Source organism: Dasypus novemcinctus, chromosome 17, assembly GCF_030445035.2.
Source record: "Dasypus novemcinctus isolate mDasNov1 chromosome 17, mDasNov1.1.hap2, whole genome shotgun sequence".
Taxonomy (NCBI): domain Eukaryota; kingdom Metazoa; phylum Chordata; class Mammalia; order Cingulata; family Dasypodidae; genus Dasypus; species Dasypus novemcinctus.
Genome location: NC_080689.1, coordinates 96,865,955 through 96,887,142, shown reverse-complemented (window position 1 = coordinate 96,887,142; position 21,188 = coordinate 96,865,955). Strand labels below are relative to the sequence as shown.

Here is a 21,188-nt window from a genome sequence, read left to right as displayed (position 1 = left end):
ACATCCAGCCATACTCAAAAGAGTTTATACTGTGTGCTCCCATTGATAGGGTGTGAAAAAGAGAGAACTCTAAATTACGGTGATCATGGTCAGAACAGTGGCAATTGCTGGGGGCTACTGACAGGAAGTAGCAAACGTTAGGCTGCCAGGGGCTGGACACATTCTGAGTGGAGGTCAGGGCGTTCACAACACGTGTGTTTATATGAGCCACCAAGCCCTGTGAAGTGCATTTGTGTACTTCACAATCATTAAAATAAGCATTAATGTTTAGAAAAAAGAAATACAAAAAGTTAGCGTGCCCACAAAGTAATCTCCAGGTCCCAGTGGCTTCCTATGTTTACCACACAATATTCATAAAGACATCATGCCAAAGCAGAACACACTTGCAAAGAATAGATATAGAGGGACACTCTTTCATCAAATCAAGAGAATCTTGATACCGAACTCCAGAAAGACAAAGATGGGAAAGGGAAATTACAGAGAACATTCTTCTGAATACATGTGCTGAAATGCATGGAAAACGTCTGCATTTTGGACCAGAGATTACAAAGGAAAGTACCTGGGATTTCCTGGCAGGATTTCTGTGGGACGATAGCAGAGGATGCAGGATTCTGAGGGCAGCCTGGGAGAGGGAGTAGAAAGGAAATCCCTTAATTGATCAGAGTGTGGGACCCAAAGGAATGCAGGCCCGGGTTGCTGAGGAAATCCCTAGATGGGGATTCTAAGCTATGTCTAGGGATGGGGCTCTCTCCTTCCTCACTGCTTATTCAGGCTTCACTGGTTGAAGGGAGCTAGTGCTTTGCAGAGCTGCCCTGGGCAGTTATTTGTGAAAATCCTGGGCTCTGAGCCACCATGGCAGCCAAGCTGATGACTGGTCATCAGGAGTGGTTAGCTGACCCCCAGGAAGTCTTGCACAAGGCAGCTGACAGTGTGAATAGTTTGGGGTAGGATGTCCACAAGATTCCCTGGTCCTTCAGAGGAACTCCATTTGGGGGAAACTGAGTCATGTTCTGCATCAGAGAATTAACTTTTAGGCAGACAGTAGGGTGAGGGTTTGAGTCATTCTCTTCCCTGGAATCAAGTACTTGGCTGGCCTTTGTCCACAGCTCCGGGGAGGGAACTTGGAACCCCTGGAATTTGCCAAGTTGGGGTAGCACTTTCATTTCCTGACCCAAATCCTTCACTCAGCAATGTTGTGAACACACAGGACTCGTTTGGGGGTGACAGGACATTGCACATGTTCTCCAGGAGCTCTAAAGCATCACACCCATGTAGGGCTGAAAGTCAGTGTCACGCCTCCCCTGTCCTGAGCCATCAAGGCTCAGGACAGGCCACCCTCTCTGGAGCAAAGCACTAGTAGAATACTTGCTTATTCCTCCCAACTTTTAACAATTGAACTCTTCTAAGTCTTTTATGACATATTGGGCATTTTTCTTAAGGATTTGCTTGCATTTACTCATTTTCAGTTTCATAATATGCACGATTAAGTAGATCTTATTAAAGTTTTCAAATGACAGTGCTGAAAACTGAACCCAGAAAATTTACAAGCTATAACCTGGCTTGGGTGGCCTCTAAATGGTGTTTGAACCCAGTTGATCAGACACTAGCACACATTGGTCACTGTGCTTTGCTGCTTTCCTATGCTGACTCATCTACATAAGGGCATCCCACATCAGTCTATTGAGTTTCTAAAGTGAACAACACAAAACTACAACATCTTTTGAAACCAAAATTAGACCCAATGGGGTCTTCTGGGAAGCTCCTTAATAAGAGGATGATAGTTTGAACTCTAAATAATTCATTAAAGATTTCCTATGCTCAACTGTCAATAACATGTCAACTGATATTTCTATTGTGCATGCGTTTCCCAGGTTCATGTCTCAAGTATAAAAAAAGAAAATGTGCTACTCAATCCAAAAAGTCTACTGCCCACCATTCCCAGTCTGTCAGAAGTCGCAAAATCACCATGTGGCCAAGGAAGAGGAAGGGCCGTCAAACGTCCCCAAGCAACTCTTCTTCTTTCGAAGGTACAATGGAATTGCAATCATTGTGTTGCCTCAGTAATGTTGCCTGTAGTTTATTTAGTGTCCCCTACTGAGGAAAAACCTACACAAAGGCTAAGACACCATCTTTTTTTAAATTAATGTTTGACAACTTTATTATTATTTTTTTAAATATACCTTGTAAGGTTCTTTTTTTCTTTTTTCTTTTTTTAAGATTTACTGATTTATTTATTTCTCTCCCCTTCCCCCCGTCCCCAGTTGTCTATTCTCTATGTCTATTTTCTGCATCTTCTTCTTTGTCTGCTACTGTTGTTGTCAGCAGCATGGGAATCTGTGTTTTTTTGTTGTTGTTGTTGCGTCATCTTGTTGTGTCAGCTCTCCGTGTGTGCGGCGCCATTCCTGGGCAGGCTGCTTTCTTTCGCGCTGGGCGGCTCTCCTTACAGGATGCACTCCTTGTGCGTGGGGCTGCCCTATGCAGGGGACACCTCTGTGTGGCATGGCACTCCTTGTACGCATCAGCACTGCGTATGGGCCAGCTCCACACGGGTCAATGAGGTCCGGGGTTTGAACCCCGGACCTCCCATGTGGTAGAGGGACGCCCTAACCACTGGGCCAAGTCACAACTTTATTAATCGTGTTAGTAGATAGCACCACAACCACATAATGAAAGAGGCACTGACAAAAGTTGGTTTGTGTTTACTGGTAAACAGCATTTCAAGGTAATGTTTGGTCATTAATCTATTTATGGACTTTAGCTGAAAGAGTTGACTTCAAAAAAGTGCTGTGAGATTGTTATAAGAATGATATAAATTGTTAGAGGAGTTTTATATTCACATAAAAATTGTGCAGAGAGTACAAGAAGTTCCTACATGTTTCCCTGCCATCCTCCCAGTGCAGACCCAGCACTGTTTCCCCTGCTGACCACTCTCATTATTATGGATGTGTGTATAATTAAAGGGACAGTACCAGTACATTGTTTTGGAGAATCATGCTTCCTGTCTACCCCTCTGTGCATTTTGACAAAGGCATATTGTCATGTAACTCCCATGACAAAAATTCAGGTGTTTTATTGTGTCCCACAAATTACATTCAGAAATCCTTGGTAACTGTGTGTGGTGGGCTCATTTGGAAATAATGTATTTGCAGATGTGATTAAGATGAGGTCTATTGAATTAAGGGTGGATGTTAATATTCTATGACTAGAGCACTTATAAGAAGGTAAGAGACAGAGGAGAAAGCTGTGTGAAGATGGACCGACACTGGGAGGAGGAGGCCATGTGAAGATGGAAGAAGAGACTGGAGTTGTGCTGCCATAAGCCAGGGCACCTGGAGCCACCTGAAGCCGGAAGAGTCAAGGAATGATTCCTGGCTAGGCTCCTCAGAGAGACAAAGTGGTGCTACGGACACGATAACTTTGGAGTTTTTTGTCCCTAGATCTGTGAGGGAATAAGTTTCTGTTCTCAACCCACCCAATCTGTGGCAATTTATTATGGAAACACTAGGAAACTAGCTAGATTTGGTACTGGGAAGTGGGTTGTTGCCTTAATAGATACATGGAGAGGTCTCACAGAGGCTTCACATCAAAATATTGTTTCTGAACACAGACATGGGTGATGTTTACCCACATGTTTCCGAGTTGTGTGCAGCCAGTGAGACTTCCCATCGAGGCCCAGACATCAAAGATAACAAACAGAACTCAGCACTCTGCACTCCCTGGATTTCCATATATGTAAAAAAAAAAAAAAAAAAAAAAGGGAAATCGTTGTATTCAGGAATTTCGGAGAGTAGGCTTTTTGCATAAGATAATAGCAAAAAATAATGTGCTTGTAGACAATTAAAAATACATAAAAAACTGTACATTGAAATTTGATTGACTTTCCCTCCATTTTCTATACTCCTCTAGGTTCTGTCATTAAGTACCAACTGTTAAATTTTTTTTTTAAAGATTTATTTTTATTTATTTAATTCCCCTCCCCTCCCCCAGTTGTCTGTTTTCTGTGTTTTTTTGCTGCGTCTTGTTTCTTTGTCCACTTCTGTTGTCAGCGGCACGCGAAGTGTGGGCGGCGCCGGAAGTGTGGGCGGCACGGGAAGTGTGGGCAGCGCCATTCCTCGGCAGGCTGCACTTTCTTTCGCGCTGGGCGGCTCTCCTTACGGGGCGCACTCATTTTGCGTGGGGCTCCCCTACGCGGGGGACACCCCGTGTGGCAGGGCACTCCTTGCGCACATCAACACTGCACATGGGCCAGCTCCACACGGGTCAAGGACGCCCGGGGTTTGAACCGCGGACCTCCCATGTGGTAGACGGACGCCCTAACCACTGGGCCAAAGTCCGTTTCCCCCGACTGTTAAATTTTTGCACATCCTTTCAGATTTACTAATTGAAAATTCATGTGAAAGTTACACTGTACCACAACTTTTTTCTAAGGGCTTTACCTATAGTACTCACGTGTTCTTCATTTTTAAAGAAGTTTTAGATTACATGAAAGTTATTTGTAAATATAGGGATTCCCATATACCCCACCTCATCTGCTCACATTGTACACATTTAACAACACATTTCATTATTGTGATATATTTTTACAATTGATGAGCAAATATGGAAGCATTGTTACTAACCATGGTCTATAGTTTGCATTACAGTTTACACGATGCCCTGCACAATTTTACAGGTTTTGACAAAATGTATACTGGCCTGTATCTGTCATTGCAATGCCATGTGGAACAATTCCAATATGCCAAAAATGCCCCATGTTACACCTATTCTTCCCTGTGCTTCCCCACAGAAACTGCGGTGATCACTGTCTTTCCATCAATGTGGAAAGGACTTCTAGTCCTAGAGTAATAATAAGTCTACTTTGGTCCATATTTACATTTTCCTCTTATGTGTGTTCATTCCTCAATCTTGAGGATTTCGGAATGCTTACACCCACGCTACTTCTGATTAAGATGGGTTTTAGGTCCTATGGGGTAGATGGAGGAAACACTGTTGCTTGCAGTGCTAGATACTCTCTGTCTTTTGGGATGGGCGTTGTCCATCATCCTTCTTTTGTTACTTATCCTGGGTGAATCTGAGGAACTGGAGAGTAGGTGTTGGCTGCAACCCTGCTGAGATTCAGGGCTCCAGTGGCATATGAACACACTGCAGATTTAAGTCTCTGGGACATACATCTAATGGATATAGTGATAAGTATAGGTTCAAATATATGGGCAGAAAAACCGTGAGTAGGAAATGAGCCTAACCCTGATACACCGGGGAGATTGGCTATCATATATTCTAAGGTAAGGCCCACCCATGTGGTGCCGATTTCCTGAGTTTGGCTGAAAGGCCTAAAGTGTCCAGATGTCTCTAGAGCCCACAGCAGCACCCCTGCTTGAAGCACTGCTTTCTATGGCAGTCACTGAGATCGTCCTGAGATGTGCAGAGCACTCATGTCCCTGCATGTGTCAATTATTAGTTGAAAGAAACTGGCTGTGAATCAGCAGTGATGGTCATTTGTATGGAGCCTTACATATCATGAAGGGTACTATATTCGTTTTCCAGGGCTGCCATACAAAGTACCAAAATCTTGGCCACATAATAACAAACAAAAAGAATAAGGCCTAGAAATGTATTCTTCTACAGCTCTGGAGTGCAGAAGTCTGGAATCAATGTGTCACAGCACCATGCTCCCTCTGGAGGCCCTAAGGGAAGAGTTCTCCTTTGGCTTTCCCTCTCTTTTGGTGGAGGATGGCAATCTTTGGTGATCCATGGCATGTAGCTGCATGAGTCCAGCCTCTGCCTCCACATTCATATAGCCTTCTCCCTTTACTGTTTCTTTCTGTGTCCCTTCTCATTTTACAGGGACACTAGCTGGTTGGATAAGGGAGCTTGGGAATGGTATTACATGCCTATTTCTACATCAATGTGCTCTCTGGCTAGGGAAATGTTTCATGTTTCTGGGGAGGTTTAATTTTATTTCTTTTCCCCTTTTGAGTTCATGAAAACTTTGTTGCAAATGCTTTGGTATTTACATTGTCTTCTGATACCTTTTCATTTTTCTTTCTTTGAGAATTACTCAAAGAATTGGAACTTTATGATAAACACTTGGTGTCTTACACATAAAATTATTTTGTCATTTGCTTCAAGTGTCATTTGAAAATTACCCATTTCCTAGATGCCTTAATCACTGTTTCAGTCATCGTGTAGGCACTGCACAGGAGCACTCCCTGATAAAATATTGGTCAGTGTCTTATTATACCTCTCTAAACAGTCCTCTCCCAATCCTTTCTCCACCCCTCCTTTCTCCACTCCACCCCACACAAACACACATACAGCACAGCGAAGAAATATATTCCCATTTAGATGCTGCCAACATTGGGGTCACTATAAAGGTCTCCTAATTCTTCACTCAGAACTCTGTTCAAAGTTAAGTTATGGTTCATTCCATGACTTGGCAAATATATCAATTGAGACACTTATAATTAAGGTAAAACATAATCCAAAGTGATATTTTTATGCATTTTGGGACAAAGGACTTCATAATAAATAAGACCACTATCATTTGTAATTGCTGTTCATCTCACTTGACTGGGTCTCTGTTAACAGTCAGGAAACTCATCCATTCAGAAGAACAGGCATTACACTTAGGCTGTCAACAATAGGATCTTTGCCAGCTTTGTCAGATTCGTTCAAAAGGGAGATGATACATAAATAATGTGGCTGTTGTTAAGCAAAGCAGGTAAACTTGGAGTGTGGACTCCTGGGTTGGAAACTAGCTGAGTCTTGAGTAGATGTATCTTGAAAGAATACATGCAAATTGATAATAAGCACAAGAAATGATACTCAATATAATTAATCCTCAGTGAAATGCCAGTCAGAACCACGATGAGGTGCCCCTTATATCCAGTAGGGTAGCTAATGTTTTTAAGAGAAAATAAAATGAAAAATAACAAATATAAGTGAGGCTGTGAATCAACCGGAAGGCCCATACATTGGTGGAAGGAAGGTAAAATGGATCAGCCACATTGGGAAATAGTTTGGCAATCTCTCATTGAGAAAAACACAGGATTACCATAGGACCAGCAATCTAACAACTAGGTCTATGTATAAAAAGAATTTAACTTAAAAGAGGGACACAAATAGGTATTTGAAAACTCAGTGTTTGTTGCAGCATCATTCAGAATGGCCAAAAGTTTCAAACCACCCAAGTGTCCAGCAATAGGGGAATCAGTTAAAAAAAAAAAAAAAAAAAAAAAAAAAGCATCTCCACGGACTGGGCCACACAAAGCAAAGAAGTTCTGATGCACCCTACTATATGCATGATACTTAAAAACACTATACTGAGGAAATAAGGAAGAGATGAAAGAAAGACAGTGTATCGATGTACTTATTTGAAATATAAGAAAAAGAAAATTCAGAGAAAGAAAAGGAGATTAGACTTTATTACCAGGGGCTAGGGAGATAGGAGATTAGGCTTATTGGTTAATGGCTACAGTTTCTGTTTCAGGTAATGAGAAAATTTTGGAATTGAATGTTTGATGGGATGGTAACACAACATTGGACATGTAATTAATTGATGACAGTAAATTAATTGTATAGATAAAAATGGGTAAACTGGCAAATTTTATGTTATGTAGATGTTAACTTGTTGAAAATTTTTAAAAATCCTGTAGAACAGATGAGAAACTCAAGGTCAACAAAGATCTGTGAGGGTGAAGCAGTATCTCATGATGTCAATGAGATTCCAGCAATTTTGCTGGATTTCAGCATGGGTCAGATAAGAGTTGGAGCCATATCACTGTATCATATTGTACATTTTAGGACCACTTGTTCGTGAGCTATTTCACACTGATTTAGACTCTCTTTAACTACAAAGCCAAGGGTCCTATTTCTGATGCCCATGATTTCCTCTCTTTGGTCTCCTTCTTCCATGAAGTGTGTCTGGGTAACTCCACAGTCCCTGTTTCCTGACCACGGGCCTGCACATTGCAAGCCCCTGTCTGGGTCAAGCAAAGATCCCTGAATAATATCAGCCACACCCCACTGTACTGACTGTTACTCTGTGTCCCCCTAGCTCCCCTGGAAGACCTGGTGGAGGACCCTCTTCGTGACAGGGAGGATGAAGTGGTTCCACCTAATGTTGAGGTAAGGTCATCTGTTTTGGTCTAAGACAGAAATATTCCTTTCTCTTATTTGTCCTTTTCAATTGAGTAAATATCATAATATATGATGGTGTGAATTATAGATACCAGCCACTGGTCAGGGGAAAGGATATTTCGAAGGGTTCTCTTACCAAAAGAGCCCTGATAAAGAAGGCATTAGAAATTGAAGCACCGGGTTATATAGCATATGGTAGTGGGCTTGTGCCTCAGCACCAGTATTCTGCTTGGATTTGAACTTTTGTAACTCCCATCAAAATGGTCTGGAAAGTCATATCCATGAGGCAACACTTGAGCCATTCCTAATGTATTTTCCATGTTTATTTATGGGGCCTTTGACTTTACGAATGCTTCCTATCAGTTTTCATAAAATCACCAATACCTGAGAAGATGCTACTCGACATCATAGGATCCTCATAGTGTTTTCTTTTTTGCAATTCCAGGGGAACTCCAGAGAAAGTGAAAACGGTAGGTATTCTGTGCTAATCCCACATCCGAGGGTAAAACAGAGGGGAAATAAGGAACTTCCAGAAAACCTTCAGCTGGGGACATCCTGGACAAAGCATCATGGTGACGATGAAATGGTTTCTCTGAAGGGAATCTGCCCTTGTTCCTACAGTCTGTGGTTTTGTCTGTGGTCTCTTTAGGTTGTGCAGGCTTTGCATGCATGGGGGTTTGGGGGGCCTAGTGTGAGTTTCTGTGGTGTAATTTTGACTTTGTGTGTGTGCATATGGGGCAACCATGAGCAGTTTCCCAGATGTTATAACCCATTTAGACTGGACAATTACCAGGGACAACAGGGACAGTTTTCTCAAATATACCCCATCACCACTGTACGTTCTATGTACATGAACTTGTTCCACACTCACCAAAGCTGGACCTGGGGTTTGCTTTCTATGACCACAACACGGATGGAAAACTGAGGGCAAAGGTGAATATCCCAAGCTCTTGCACTGCTAATGGGATGGTACTAAATGGGAACCTAGTCACATGTCATAATACTTTGAGTTACAGACCTGAACTTGCCACTCAACCATCTGCTTACTAGAAACCATACAAGGGAGTTACAGCATCTGTATATATGCATACACCAGAATTACATGAGCCTACAAAGAGACCAAAACTGCCCATCATTATAAAGTAGCCTCAGTGGTCACATGACCTAGGCCAAGTACCTGTGCTGGCTACCACAGACTTTGATACAGTTATTAGTGCTCAAAGGACACAGTAATCATACATGCTAATGAGCAGCTCCAAATTCTGAGAGTCATGAGGCATCACATAGGATGACGTGATCCATGATAACTGGATTGAGGTCACAGCTCAGGAACTTACCCGAAGCAGATAGGCATCGGGAAGACAATCTAGTACATATGACAGCATCATCCCAAAGGACACGATAGGCACTCAAGTCACGAGTCCCACAAGATGGTCTTTGAAAAATAAGAATGCAGACACATCTTGGTTCTTAACCTGGTGTCCAAACCCCTTGTGGAAACGTTCCTAAAGAGCTGCATTTGTGGGTGTTGACACTCAATCTGTATGTCCCTACATAATGGCTATCCCATATTTGATGGCCAATGATACACGGTCAATATTTCAATGGCTACACACACTTGGTGTGGAAAAGAAAGACTGGAAGTAAAACCATCTGATTAATAAGTGTTGCTATTTAAATGTAAGATTTTAGTATTCCCAATCTTCTGTGATATGTTATCTTTATCCCAATGGGTTAGTGAATAAATGCAATAGAATGCATTACATGGAATGGAATCCAGACCACCAGAATACTTTGCTTCTAATCAAGTGATAAATTTCTGTAGAACAAATGGTAAATGCTGTGTCTGTATATGTGGCGTGGAGATGAAATTCATTTGCTGTTGTCCAGAAGATACTGGCACTTAAGTTGAGATATACTATAAAGAGGAGGGATGGTGGGACTCAGGCATTGAAGCATAGCATGTTTTTCAGTGCCATTTGTACACTGGGTATGGTCAGAAGGTTTAGGTTGATATTAGCTTCAGAGCTAGGGATATATATTTGTTTCTTTCTGGCTGCTCTCTTTGCATCCTTCCTTCATGATGGAAGATGGTCCCACAGCAGTTCTCAGCATGCTTGATAAACTACCTCCTCTACACAGTTAAGAGTCTTGTCCAAGGCTGTAAATTTACTTTGAAATTTATGAGAAACACACACAATGTGTTGAGTCATTCTGTGTCATCCTAGAAGACCAGGAACAACTGATGGGGGCACTTCCAAGTGATCAAGAGGATGAAGAGGTCCCATTTAAAGCCAAGGTGAGCTTACTAGTCATTGGTCTAAAGTTGATTTTTTGGTCTCTTCCACTGTAATTGATATCAGATGAGGATACTTAACCATGAACATATTAGATGAAATATTCCATTTCCTTGGGGTGGGAAGCATCATGTGGGGGCTCTTCTAACTGATCCATCATTGAAGAGATCAACCACAAAGGGGAGCAGAAGTTGACAAAGTAGGCTTTTGCTCAGCTACAATTTTTTTCTCCTTGGATTAAGAATTTGTAATCGCCACCCAAATTGAATTTAACAAATGTGCGTCCAGGAAAAGCTCATGCCTTTCTTGGTGTGTCTGCTACACCTGCTCATCAGGTTTGCTTGACCCCTACTTCACATCTGAATTTCTAATACTGCAAATCAAGCAAAAATCCTTTGCAAACAGCCGAAACATGATCTGATCCTCATAAGGTTTTCTCTAATTGCAGGTGGCCCCAGGAGAAAGTCAAACAGGTACATATCTAGAATTGCTGAATTGAGGTAATTTTGGATTAGACAAGCAGGGCATTGATCCTAGGTTTGCCTGGAAAGCCAGGGTGGTTCCAGTTACTGGTGGGATTTTTTGAGGTATGGTTAAACATTAAACATTAATGCCTCCTGATAAGGAATGTGGTCATGCTCTATTGTTCACTCAGTAGATGTATTCACTTGACTCGAATGGATTTGTGTCTATGGCAGTCATGGAGTGTGTATGAGCGAAGCCTATTGGAGGGATTGAGAAGGTGTGTGTTGGGGCATTGCTGTGTGTTTCCCTAAGTGAAGGGTCCAACATACACAGGACAACTGTCATCGAAACCTTTCTAAAACACCATCACATTACCACAGCACATATTGCATATAATAACCTGTAAACATCTCACTAGAATCATTCCTGGAATTATGTAAACTCTCCCTATCCCTTACAGCCAGGTTCTGAGGGGCATAAGTTAATGACCCGAGATTTCAAATTCCTAAGTTGTAGAGATAAGATTTGGACTGAGGCATGTAACCCCTATACTACTACTCCGAACTACTGAATATTACCTAATCACAGGTATGGGTCACTAGTGACAATGAAGGAATTTCCACTGCCTATATAAATGTAGGTGCCCATGGCATTTCCTAAACATGACACTCATGTATTAGATATTCACAGGGGTCACATAACACAGGTTAGCAGGTGCATTTTACAAGATACTTATTCACAGTTATTAGTGTGAAAAACACATAGAGAGTCCCACATGTTGCTGGTAAACTCACAGACTCTCAGACTCGTGAGGTTTCAGTGGGACAAGCTTGCCAATCGCTGCCAGTACTGGGTCACAGCTCAGCACATGGCCCGAGCAGACAGACAAGGATTGGAGAGATATTTTCATCTATTTAATAACGTTATCACCATAAGCCATTAAAAAAAAAATCATTCTGTGAGCTGCTCATTTGAGGAAGAGTAATGAGTAAGAACTCAAATTCCCTCTTAGCCATTAGGTTCATGTTCATCATTCTTATTTCAAGTTTCCCTTATAGCTAGCACAGAGATTCATGCTCAACCTTCAATCGATCCTAACTCTCCCACTGTGGGATGGCTCATATAATCATGGAGAGGCACATCACACAATGAATACAAAAACATGGTAATGAAAAGGAAGATGAAGGAAAAATATCATATGAACATTGGGTACTTTTAAATGGTAGTCCATGAGTACTATGACAAACCCTATAAATATTATCTTTATGACACATGTTAGTGACTCAATACAAAAGAATACCTTGTCTAGAATTAAATCCAGTCAACCAATAAAGGAATAAATAAAACACTACACAACAGATTAGTATTGTAGTAGGAGCACTTTGAATTAGTGGAGATGGAAATGACCTTGGAAAGTTCAAAAGGGCATTGACAAGTCTAGATTCCAAACAAGAAGGGGGAAGCAGATTTTGTCTCAATGGACAGAGCGCCCACCTACCACATGGGAGTTCCAGGGTTCACACCCAGGGCCTCCTGACCCGTGTGATGAGCTGGCCCATGTGCAGTGCTGATGCGCACAAGGAGTGCAGTGCCATGCAGGGTTGTCTCCCACATAGGGGAGCCCCACACACAAGGAGTGTGCCCCATAAGGAGAGCCTCCCAGCATGAAGAAAGCGCAGCCTGCCCAGGAGTGGCACCACACACACGGACAGCTGACGCAACAAGATGACGCAACAAAAAGAGACACAGGTTCCCAGTGATGCTGACAAGAATATAAGTGGACACAGAATAACACACAGTGAATGGACACAGAGAGCAGACAATGGGGGGGGGGGGAAGGGGAGAGAAATAAAAAGTAAATCGTAAAGAAAATAATAAAAACACAACTATTAAAAAAACAGGAAGGAAAAGTGATGGAGCTCTGTAAGTAATACCATCTGTTTAATACTATTTTTAGATTGAATATATCATGTTGAATTTGGGTACCTTTAGGTACACAGACAAAAAGTTTTCATTTCTCATTTTTTTCCTGTTCCTCTTCTCCTTTACCATCCTTCTTCCACCAAGGAGGATGGCCCAGCAACATATTTTTACAGACTTATTACCCCTCAGGTCCCTATTTTCTTGCCCCCTGCAGTGTCAGGGTAGGTCCCTGAGTAACCCATGAACACCGCCCAATGTATTGACATTTACTCTGTGTCCTCCCAGGAACCCCTAAGGGCCTGCTGGATGAGTCCCCCAGTGAGAGGGAAGATGAGGAGGTTCCATCAAATTCCAAGGTATGGTCACCCATTCTTTCTCTGTTGTCAAATTGCTGATTTTAAGTTTTTTTGGTTTTTATTTTTTTTTCTTTGTTTTATTTGCCAATTGAGTTCAGATATGAAAATCAGACCAAATAATTATAGGTGATGTCTATGATTTCCTTAGTCGGGAGAGTGTTCATTTGGAAACTTTTACTAACATCTCTGCTTCAAGAGGAACTTCAAGGAGTCCCCCCTACATTACAGGGCTAGGTTTCCTCCTCAATAGATGGGAGAGATGCATAAAACAGGAAATGCTGTGTCTTTCCACAAGTGTCTGTTACAATTACTTTTTGGGCCTTCATCTCAACCCGTTTCCCACCTAGTTTTCTAAAGGCAGCAAGAGAGTAAACCAACTGTGCAAACACTATACAGCCTGCTCCAGTCCTCAGAGTGTTTTCATTTCTCTAATTGTAGGTGGCTTCAGGAGTAAGTGAAAACGGTATGTATTTTGGTATCACTTTACTTCTTTTTTAAAAATATCTAGATATTTAAACTAGGGGTTTCATGCTTTCTTTACTGTGGAAAGCATCCTGATTTTACCTTCCATGTGGGCATAATAGAGGGGTCCTTCTGTTTTAGAGGAAGAAAAATGTCCACATTGTACAGTACTTTCAGCAGTTGTGTTCCCCTTGGGTGGGTTGGGTTTTTGTTCATATCCCATGATAGTTGCACACTTTACAAGTATTTAAATGTTCAAAGTTCAACAATAACATTGGGCTTCAAAATGGGCAGGAGGAGTGGTAAGAAACTGTCATTGAACAACATCCTCTTCTTTAGTACCTTTGCAGGTTCCCTTTATGGTGCTTTGGGATGTCTTTAGCTACAGTGCCAAGGACTGCTTCCCTTTGTATTGCTGCTCCTCCCTGTTGCCCTCCTTCCACTCCTTAGCAGCTCACTTAGGCTTGCTGAATACCTGCCTCCTTGTTATTCTAATCCCTCGTCCAAGTCAAGCAATGCTTCTTGACTAAACCCAGAGCAACTACCCCAATGTACTGATGCTATTCCTCTGTTCTCCTAGCTCTCCCGGAGGGCCTCCTGGAGGAACTTCTGAGTGCCCAGGCAATAGAGCACACTCCATTTACTTACACCAAGGTAAGGCCAACTTTCTTTATCTGAGATAGAACCACTGCATTCTTGGCTTCTTTCATTTCTAATCCAATTCAGTTACGAAAATTTGACCACGTACAATATAGATGAGAGGTTCAAATGCTTGGTGCGTCAGTGTTCAGTGGGCATGTATTAGGAGCTAATCCCGGTTTGAAGGGGGCAATCATAAATGGCAGCATCAGGTTATAAACCATATGGCAGGAGGACATTCTTTAGCAGAAATTTTTTCACCTGGAATTAAGAATTTTGTACTTAGTAATCAAAATGGACTTGAAAAATGCATCATCCAGGACTGTTCATGCTTTATACCTGCTTTTGGTTTTCCTTAACTTCCTTCTTTCCCTCTTGTATTCTAAAGTCACCAAGAGAACACAAGCCTCTTGTAGCACTATAGATTAAGTTCTGATCCTTACGGCATTATCTTCTCTGTAAAATTGCAGCCAGTCCCAAGAGCAAGCAACAATGGTAAGTATTCTGAAATCCTACATTTGCTTAGAAAAAGTTCAGATATTGAAAAACATGAATCTTCCTTGTCGATTGAGTTTAAAGAGGTTCCTGATGACAACCTCCTTGAGGGAATAAGGATTTGGGTGTGGTGAATGAAATGGATATTCCAGGTAAGAACTAGGGTTGTCTTTCTTAAGAAGTTGAGTACTGATTAGTTGGCTTGTGTTTGTCTGCATGGAAGTGGTGTGGGTTTACACGTGTATGTTTGTGATGTGATTCTCAGAATACATGTTTTGATTCTCAATGGGCATGTGTACAAATGTGAGTCTTTAATGAGTTTTCTGAATTTTTCACACACCAAACAGCACAACGACTAGTGTCAACTTTCTTTGTAATAAATCCCATCAGTATCTCTTCATGGATAAATATATATGTCAAATATTATCAAATTATGTACTACGTTAGTGTGGCTTACAATATGTAGTGTGGCTTACAATATGTCAAGTATACCTCAATAACTCAAGAATAATTCATCAACATCAAAGAAAATTTTCATGAAGCTCTACAGGGACGGAAATGTGGTACAGGACGCTTTTTCTGGGATGTAATAATATGTCTTGGCTTAATAATAAGCTTTATAAGGCTTTACTTATACCTCATAGCACTTCGAGTGGTCAGGATGAAAGAAAGGCAGACATACATGTCCATTCATTAACGTATGAGACAGGGCAGTTTTGAGAAGGTGAAGAAAAGTCTTCAGAACTGGACATTTAATGGATACAGTCCAAAGAACTTGAGATTTTAGGTGCTTTGACTCCTAATCCACACATTTTCTTCAAGTCTCTTCTGCCTGGCAGAGTCTCTAAAGTTCTGCTATGAATTTGTCAACATTTGTCATTTTAGTTCACACAGCCAGGGCATCTAGAGCAGATTCTAGTTTTTGCAGTTTTGCTAAAGCCCAATACCCATTTGTGCTGGTAGCTGTGGTAGGGATGATGCAGAAGGGAACATGTGCATCCTCACAAAATGCTCCCCAAGGCAGCAACCCAGAGTCTAGCACTAGGTCTGTGCTTTGAACTCATCTAAGACAGAGCATGTCCAAAGAGTCATAATTTCAGGGTGACAAGATTGGAGGTCAGTGCTCTATTTTCCAGCTAAATAAGGGAGTGAGAAGTTGAGAGCTGATACCTTCCCCTCCTCTCCCTCACTTGCAAGCACTTTGCACTTTCTTGCTAAGGCCTCAGGCTCCAGAGGGGCCCAGGAAGGTCTTAGAACCCAGGGCAGAGAGCTGGGTTTTCCTATGGTAGCCAGCAAGGTCTCAAGGAAGAAGGGAGGGATGGGAGTGGCCCAATCCTTAATAACATTCCTGCGGATCTTTGTTTTCCTAAAGACTGGCTTGCGGACCGCAAGTATGACTCCACTAGCAGTGATGACGAAGACGACAATCCAGGTAGGTTACAATTCTCAAGGAAGGATCCAATGGAGAAGATACCAAGATCAGTAGTTATACCTGGTGCCTTGGAGTCTATGGAAGGGGGCATGACATTAGAAAGAATAGGAAATATTTATGAGGGCCTGCTTTCATCTTTTCGTTTTCAATAACATAAAAGTAGGAGATATAATGACCGTGAGCTTTGTGTGTGTTGTGTGTTAAATGAACTTTCCATGTATTTTTTTAAAAATTAACTTCCCATGGGTTAGTTTTTTCATGTCTTCTCAACAGTCTGACAACAAAACTTTGGTTTCCTTTGCTTAGCATCCCATAGTAACTGATACAAGAAATCGTGGTTTGGATTTAAGTGTTGAACTTCAATGGAGCGGGTCAGGTTCTCACCTGGACCTGGGACAAAGTGTTTTTAGCTAGTGACAGACGGCACCTGAGAAGTAGGGCCTCATCCCGTGCACTTTTAGATCTAGTTTTAACTTTCTTCATGTTCCATCCTTACTGCGGATCCTGCTTTAAAGGTTAACCATGGGTTGGAAGCCATGAAGAACATTTTCTCTGGGCTTAGCATGTACCTGTGTCCTTGAGAGGTGTGGCTAAAGCACATTATTGAACTCACTACTATTTTGCACTTCCTACCCAAATGCAAAATGCCAGTGTAGTTTGGAAACCTAAATTTAATTACGACTGAGAATGGTTTGATTCCAGTTGCCCCAGAAGAGCTTCCAAAGCCCAGCAGGCTTTCTGAGGACTTGTGTGAATGGGCCGCTGACTTGTTTCACACACTGGCTCTCACAGTCCTATGGGGCTGGTGCTCTGGAATTGAGTATGCCCAAATCAGAGCCTCTTGGCAGCAGGGCCACAGGTTTCCTCCTGCACTTTGAGTTCAGTGCTATGGTCAGCAGTGCCCTGTTTCTCAAGCAATATTCCTTTCTCTCCCTGTGCCTTTCCGCAGGCTTCTCAAAGCACCCAAGGTACTCAGGCCTAAGAAGGCTTGATGAAACCTAGAAGGCTCAATTCATTTAAATGGCCACACATTCTACACAAGGCTATTAACACACCTGCAAGATAAGGGAACGTGGACAAGTTACTTTATGTCTAATTTCCTGTTAATCCTCTCTAAATCGCTTTTTTTGGAACCTATGGAGATGTTGAGAGGACAGAATGTTTGCTTCACACCTAAAGCCATACCAGACACTTCAAAAATCACTTGATTTTGGGGGTTGGTGGTAGCTCTCTTCCACAAGATCTGATTCAACTCCAGATCCCGAGTGTTGCATCTGGAATTGGTTGAATTGGTAATTGGCCAATCCATTGATTGGAGAGGGTGGCATGGTACACTTGATCATTCCCCTGTGTTCTCATAAGGAAAAACAATGTGAATGGAAGACAAGAATAAAGGAAATAAGCAGTATTGGGAGAGAGGAGAGGCAGGGAGTTTCTGAGGCAAGATGATGGAAAGGAAACCAACATCATGCTTAGCAAGACATAGAGAATATGCCTGCCTTCTTTGAGGACAAGGAGGAAATGGGCATTCCTCCCCAGAATTATAGTATATGAGGTCTGGTAAACGGACCCTGTTGACATTAGGCCAACCACACAGGGCACAGGAGACGTTATCGAGGCCCAAAGAAAGTTGGGGTGATACAGACAGAATTGGGTGCCAAGCTCAGGTCACGGTATGACAAAGACAATAGGGGCTCTAATTCTCCCCTGAACCCTAACTTTCTCCTTTCCTTTTGCAAGGTCACCCTATCACGGTCACCGCAATGGTTCACTCAGAGGCGTTTTTCTCGGACTCAGAAGAGTCAGACGTAGAGAATGGCAATATGCATGTAATTTATTTCCTCTTCTTGCCTAATTTTAAAATCTTCCTGTTTCTTCTTTGTAAGCATTTCTTCGTAGCTCTTCTCTTTCCCCCTCCTTTTACAATTGTCATCTCAAAGGCCCTGGTAGCCTCCAGGAAGGTGAGGTTATACAATTGGCAATGTTTTTAAGATGTTTCTCCACCTTCTTCACCTACTGTGTTTTAACATTGCATGGATTTCCAACCCTACTATGCACCATAAATCAACTGGTGTGTCCCTGAATGGCCCAGGTGAGAAGTTGTGCTGAAGTCTGAAGCATTGGCCCACATCATGTGGGGTTGGCCCCTGGGAAGTTTGTTCTGGGATGGGCTCTCCCTTCACTGCCGTGTTCCTCCACATATGGCTCTGGAAAAGCAAGTGTGTTCTCTACCCTGCAGCTGTCTACACTCGTTGAGGAGGAGGAGTCTGTTTACATCGACCTTCTTTTCCGGGAATGCACAGAAGGAATCAATGATGTAAAAAGAGATGAAGAAGAGGAAGAAGAGGAAGAAGAGATGTTAGTGTGGAGTAGTGGGTAGGATGAAGAGGGAAGGGAAACAAGTCCACATGCACTAACTTTCTTTGCCACTTCAGGAAATTCAGCGTTCATGAGGAGCTTGCTGGAGTGCCTGCAGCTGTGTGTGAATATGGAGGCGGAGATAGGAATCTGAGGGGGGAAATGAGCACAGGCAAGTGAAGGGTGCCCTGAGAATCTCTCCCCATGAGTAGAAGTGCTTTCCATGTAAGCCCTAAAGCTGATCAGCTATGCCTTCCCTTGGCTCCTTAATTTGTAGGAGAGGGCTCTAGCCCTCTTCAGGACCAAAGTTTGCCCTCCCAGTCCACCTAAGGCCTGCCAAATCCTCCTGTCTTTCTTACTGAGTGTGGTGTACACTGTGGAGTGACCTAGAGTGCCACCAGTTCTCACAGGGAAGGGGTGAATTAGCCTGAGTTAGTTGGTCAGGGCTGCTTTATCTGATACCAGTGATTAACTGGGGTAAACACAGGAATTGACAGTCAGTTTAGGAGATTAGAAGCAAAATCTAGGTGTCAGCATGATGATGCTTTCCCTGATGCTGCCAGCAACACATAACTCAACCTCTGCTTCCATCACCTGATCATCTGTCTTCATCTGTCTCCCAGTGCTCCTGCTCTGAATTTGTCTAGTCTTCCTCTCTTTGGAAGGACTCCAAGCGTATAGGATTAAGGTCACCCAGATGCAGGTTGGCCTCCCCTTCACTAGTAAGATCTCTGACGACCCTATTCACAGATGAGTTCACATCCAAAGGTGTGCAGATGAGGATGAAAGCATGAGTTTATGGCTGCCCATTATTCAATCCAGAACCCAGAACAGTGGGGTCACTCTCAGGCAAACAGGGTAGCTACTGAGGCCCTGTTTTCTACCTCAGTGGGACCTGAGTCACAGCTGCCCAAGCCTTGGGGTCCTAAGCCTCTGTAGTTTCCTTCCTCGTCCCACTTCAGCTCACACTCATTTTCTCAAGCTGTACTTCTTTAGAATTTATTCATGTATGTAGAATTCAAACAAACACAAAGCACAAAGGAAATCTCCCTGCAGGGCTTGCTAGGAATGAGAAAATCAGAGAGGACTGCATGTTACTTAAGTCCCCTTATTTATTTTATATTGTTTAAGTAATAACTCTTGTTAGATTATGATGAGTGTTTTGTAATACTTACATGTTGGAATATCTTAATGTAAGAAACTATATGATTTTGGCGTCACAGTCACTTTATATTAAAATGGGTTGCCCAGTAAGCTCAGTGTTTGATTTAGAATGAAACTGTTAATTAGGGAAAGAGCTCCAGGAATCGGTCCCTTTTTGATCTGAGGCTTTCACCACTGGATGCTGTTGAGGACCAGGGTGGAGGGAGCAAGGTTATCGCTTCCACGCCTCTCCCTTCAGAATTCCTGCCCCTCACCTGGCCCAGGGAGATGGGCCTCTGCCTTTTCTTTCTAGAGGACTTGAGCCCATCTTTTCTTCTGCATCAGTTTCGTTCTCCAGAGGACATTCACTTGAAAGGTGCCCAATCTAGCAATCAGGTCACAGCCCATTGCCTGGAAATTTAGAGACACTCTTAGTCACAGACAGCACCCTATGCAGACAGCAGCAGTAGGAATTCAGTCCCTCTGGATCTGGCTCGTGGGATATCATGGGCCAAAGATCACCTCTCCAGGGTTGGTCTGAGATAACTTTTGAGTCCTACAAACCACCTCAGGGAAACCCAAGCTCCGACCACCTCTGTGCCACCTGAGTGAGTCCAGATCCTGTATTTGTGTTGCAGATCCTACAACTGACTGCTACAAGGATGCTGAGCTGGAGACCTCAGCCTGAAGCTGAGTAGAACTGGAGATCTTATGGCGCTTGGCGACACTTATGTGCTCACCCTTCTACTCCACTATGAATGAACAACTAAGTGGCACTTTAGTTTTTAATCCAAAGACTGAGACGAAGTCTTAGAAATAAGTTTTACTTTTAATGTTATATGCCATATGAAACAACTTTTGTACCTTTACTACTTATATTTCTTATTCTTTATGTAATAAATAAATATACCGATAAGTACCCTAAGCAATGCTAGAGCTATATGAATTATAATATCTGGTCTCCGTATTGGCTCCCACCAAGGTGAAACACTCACTCATGGAATCCTCATTGAGTGTTTGTTGAAAAAATAACTGGAAACTGACAGCTTATCATAAGCCCTCCTGTCAATGGGTTTTTAAAATTTCATTTACTGAACTATGTTCAGTCACCTGGTATGGGTCATGCCAAAAATGCTCATCTTGGTCTAGCAGGATAACGTGAATTTCAGGGCCTTTTTCACTTACACTGCGGTGTTGCTGTGTATAAAACCATGATTCACATTTCATTCCACAAATGTTACCCCATTTGCATCTGGCACAAAATCTTGTTCTCCAAAACACTGATGAGATTCTAATTCCTTCACATAATATGAGTGTAAATGTTTTCACATTTTGGTTAACCTGGTTAATTTTCCTAGAATATCCCTTGCTTTTAGTCCTTCCGAGTCAGTGCACAGCATGCACTTCTGACACGCAGCTTCAAAGAATTTCCTTCCAGAGGGGGAAAAAAAACAAATTGTAATTTTTTAGCATTTCTTT

The 21,188-nt window shown here is 42.4% G+C and overlaps 1 protein-coding gene across 1 annotated transcript in view; it reads left to right on the top strand.

Moving 5' to 3' along the window:
• LOC131273836 (uncharacterized) overlaps nt 1-20,397 on the top strand; it is a 100,832-nt gene extending 80,435 nt beyond the window's left edge. Inside the window, exons 5-18 of the mRNA XM_058277994.2 lie at nt 1,872-2,027; nt 8,057-8,127; nt 8,585-8,609; nt 10,368-10,438; nt 10,885-10,909; nt 13,110-13,180; nt 13,619-13,643; nt 14,223-14,296; nt 14,752-14,776; nt 16,149-16,208; nt 17,949-18,037; nt 18,448-18,566; nt 18,644-18,738; nt 20,348-20,397. Coding sequence (XP_058133977.2) covers nt 1,872-2,027; nt 8,057-8,127; nt 8,585-8,609; nt 10,368-10,438; nt 10,885-10,909; nt 13,110-13,180; nt 13,619-13,643; nt 14,223-14,296; nt 14,752-14,776; nt 16,149-16,208; nt 17,949-18,037; nt 18,448-18,566; nt 18,644-18,738; nt 20,348-20,397 — 956 coding nt within the window. The remainder of the gene's footprint in view (nt 1-1,871; nt 2,028-8,056; nt 8,128-8,584; nt 8,610-10,367; nt 10,439-10,884; nt 10,910-13,109; nt 13,181-13,618; nt 13,644-14,222; nt 14,297-14,751; nt 14,777-16,148; nt 16,209-17,948; nt 18,038-18,447; nt 18,567-18,643; nt 18,739-20,347) is intronic.
• Nucleotides 20,398-21,188: the final 791 nt, after the last annotated feature.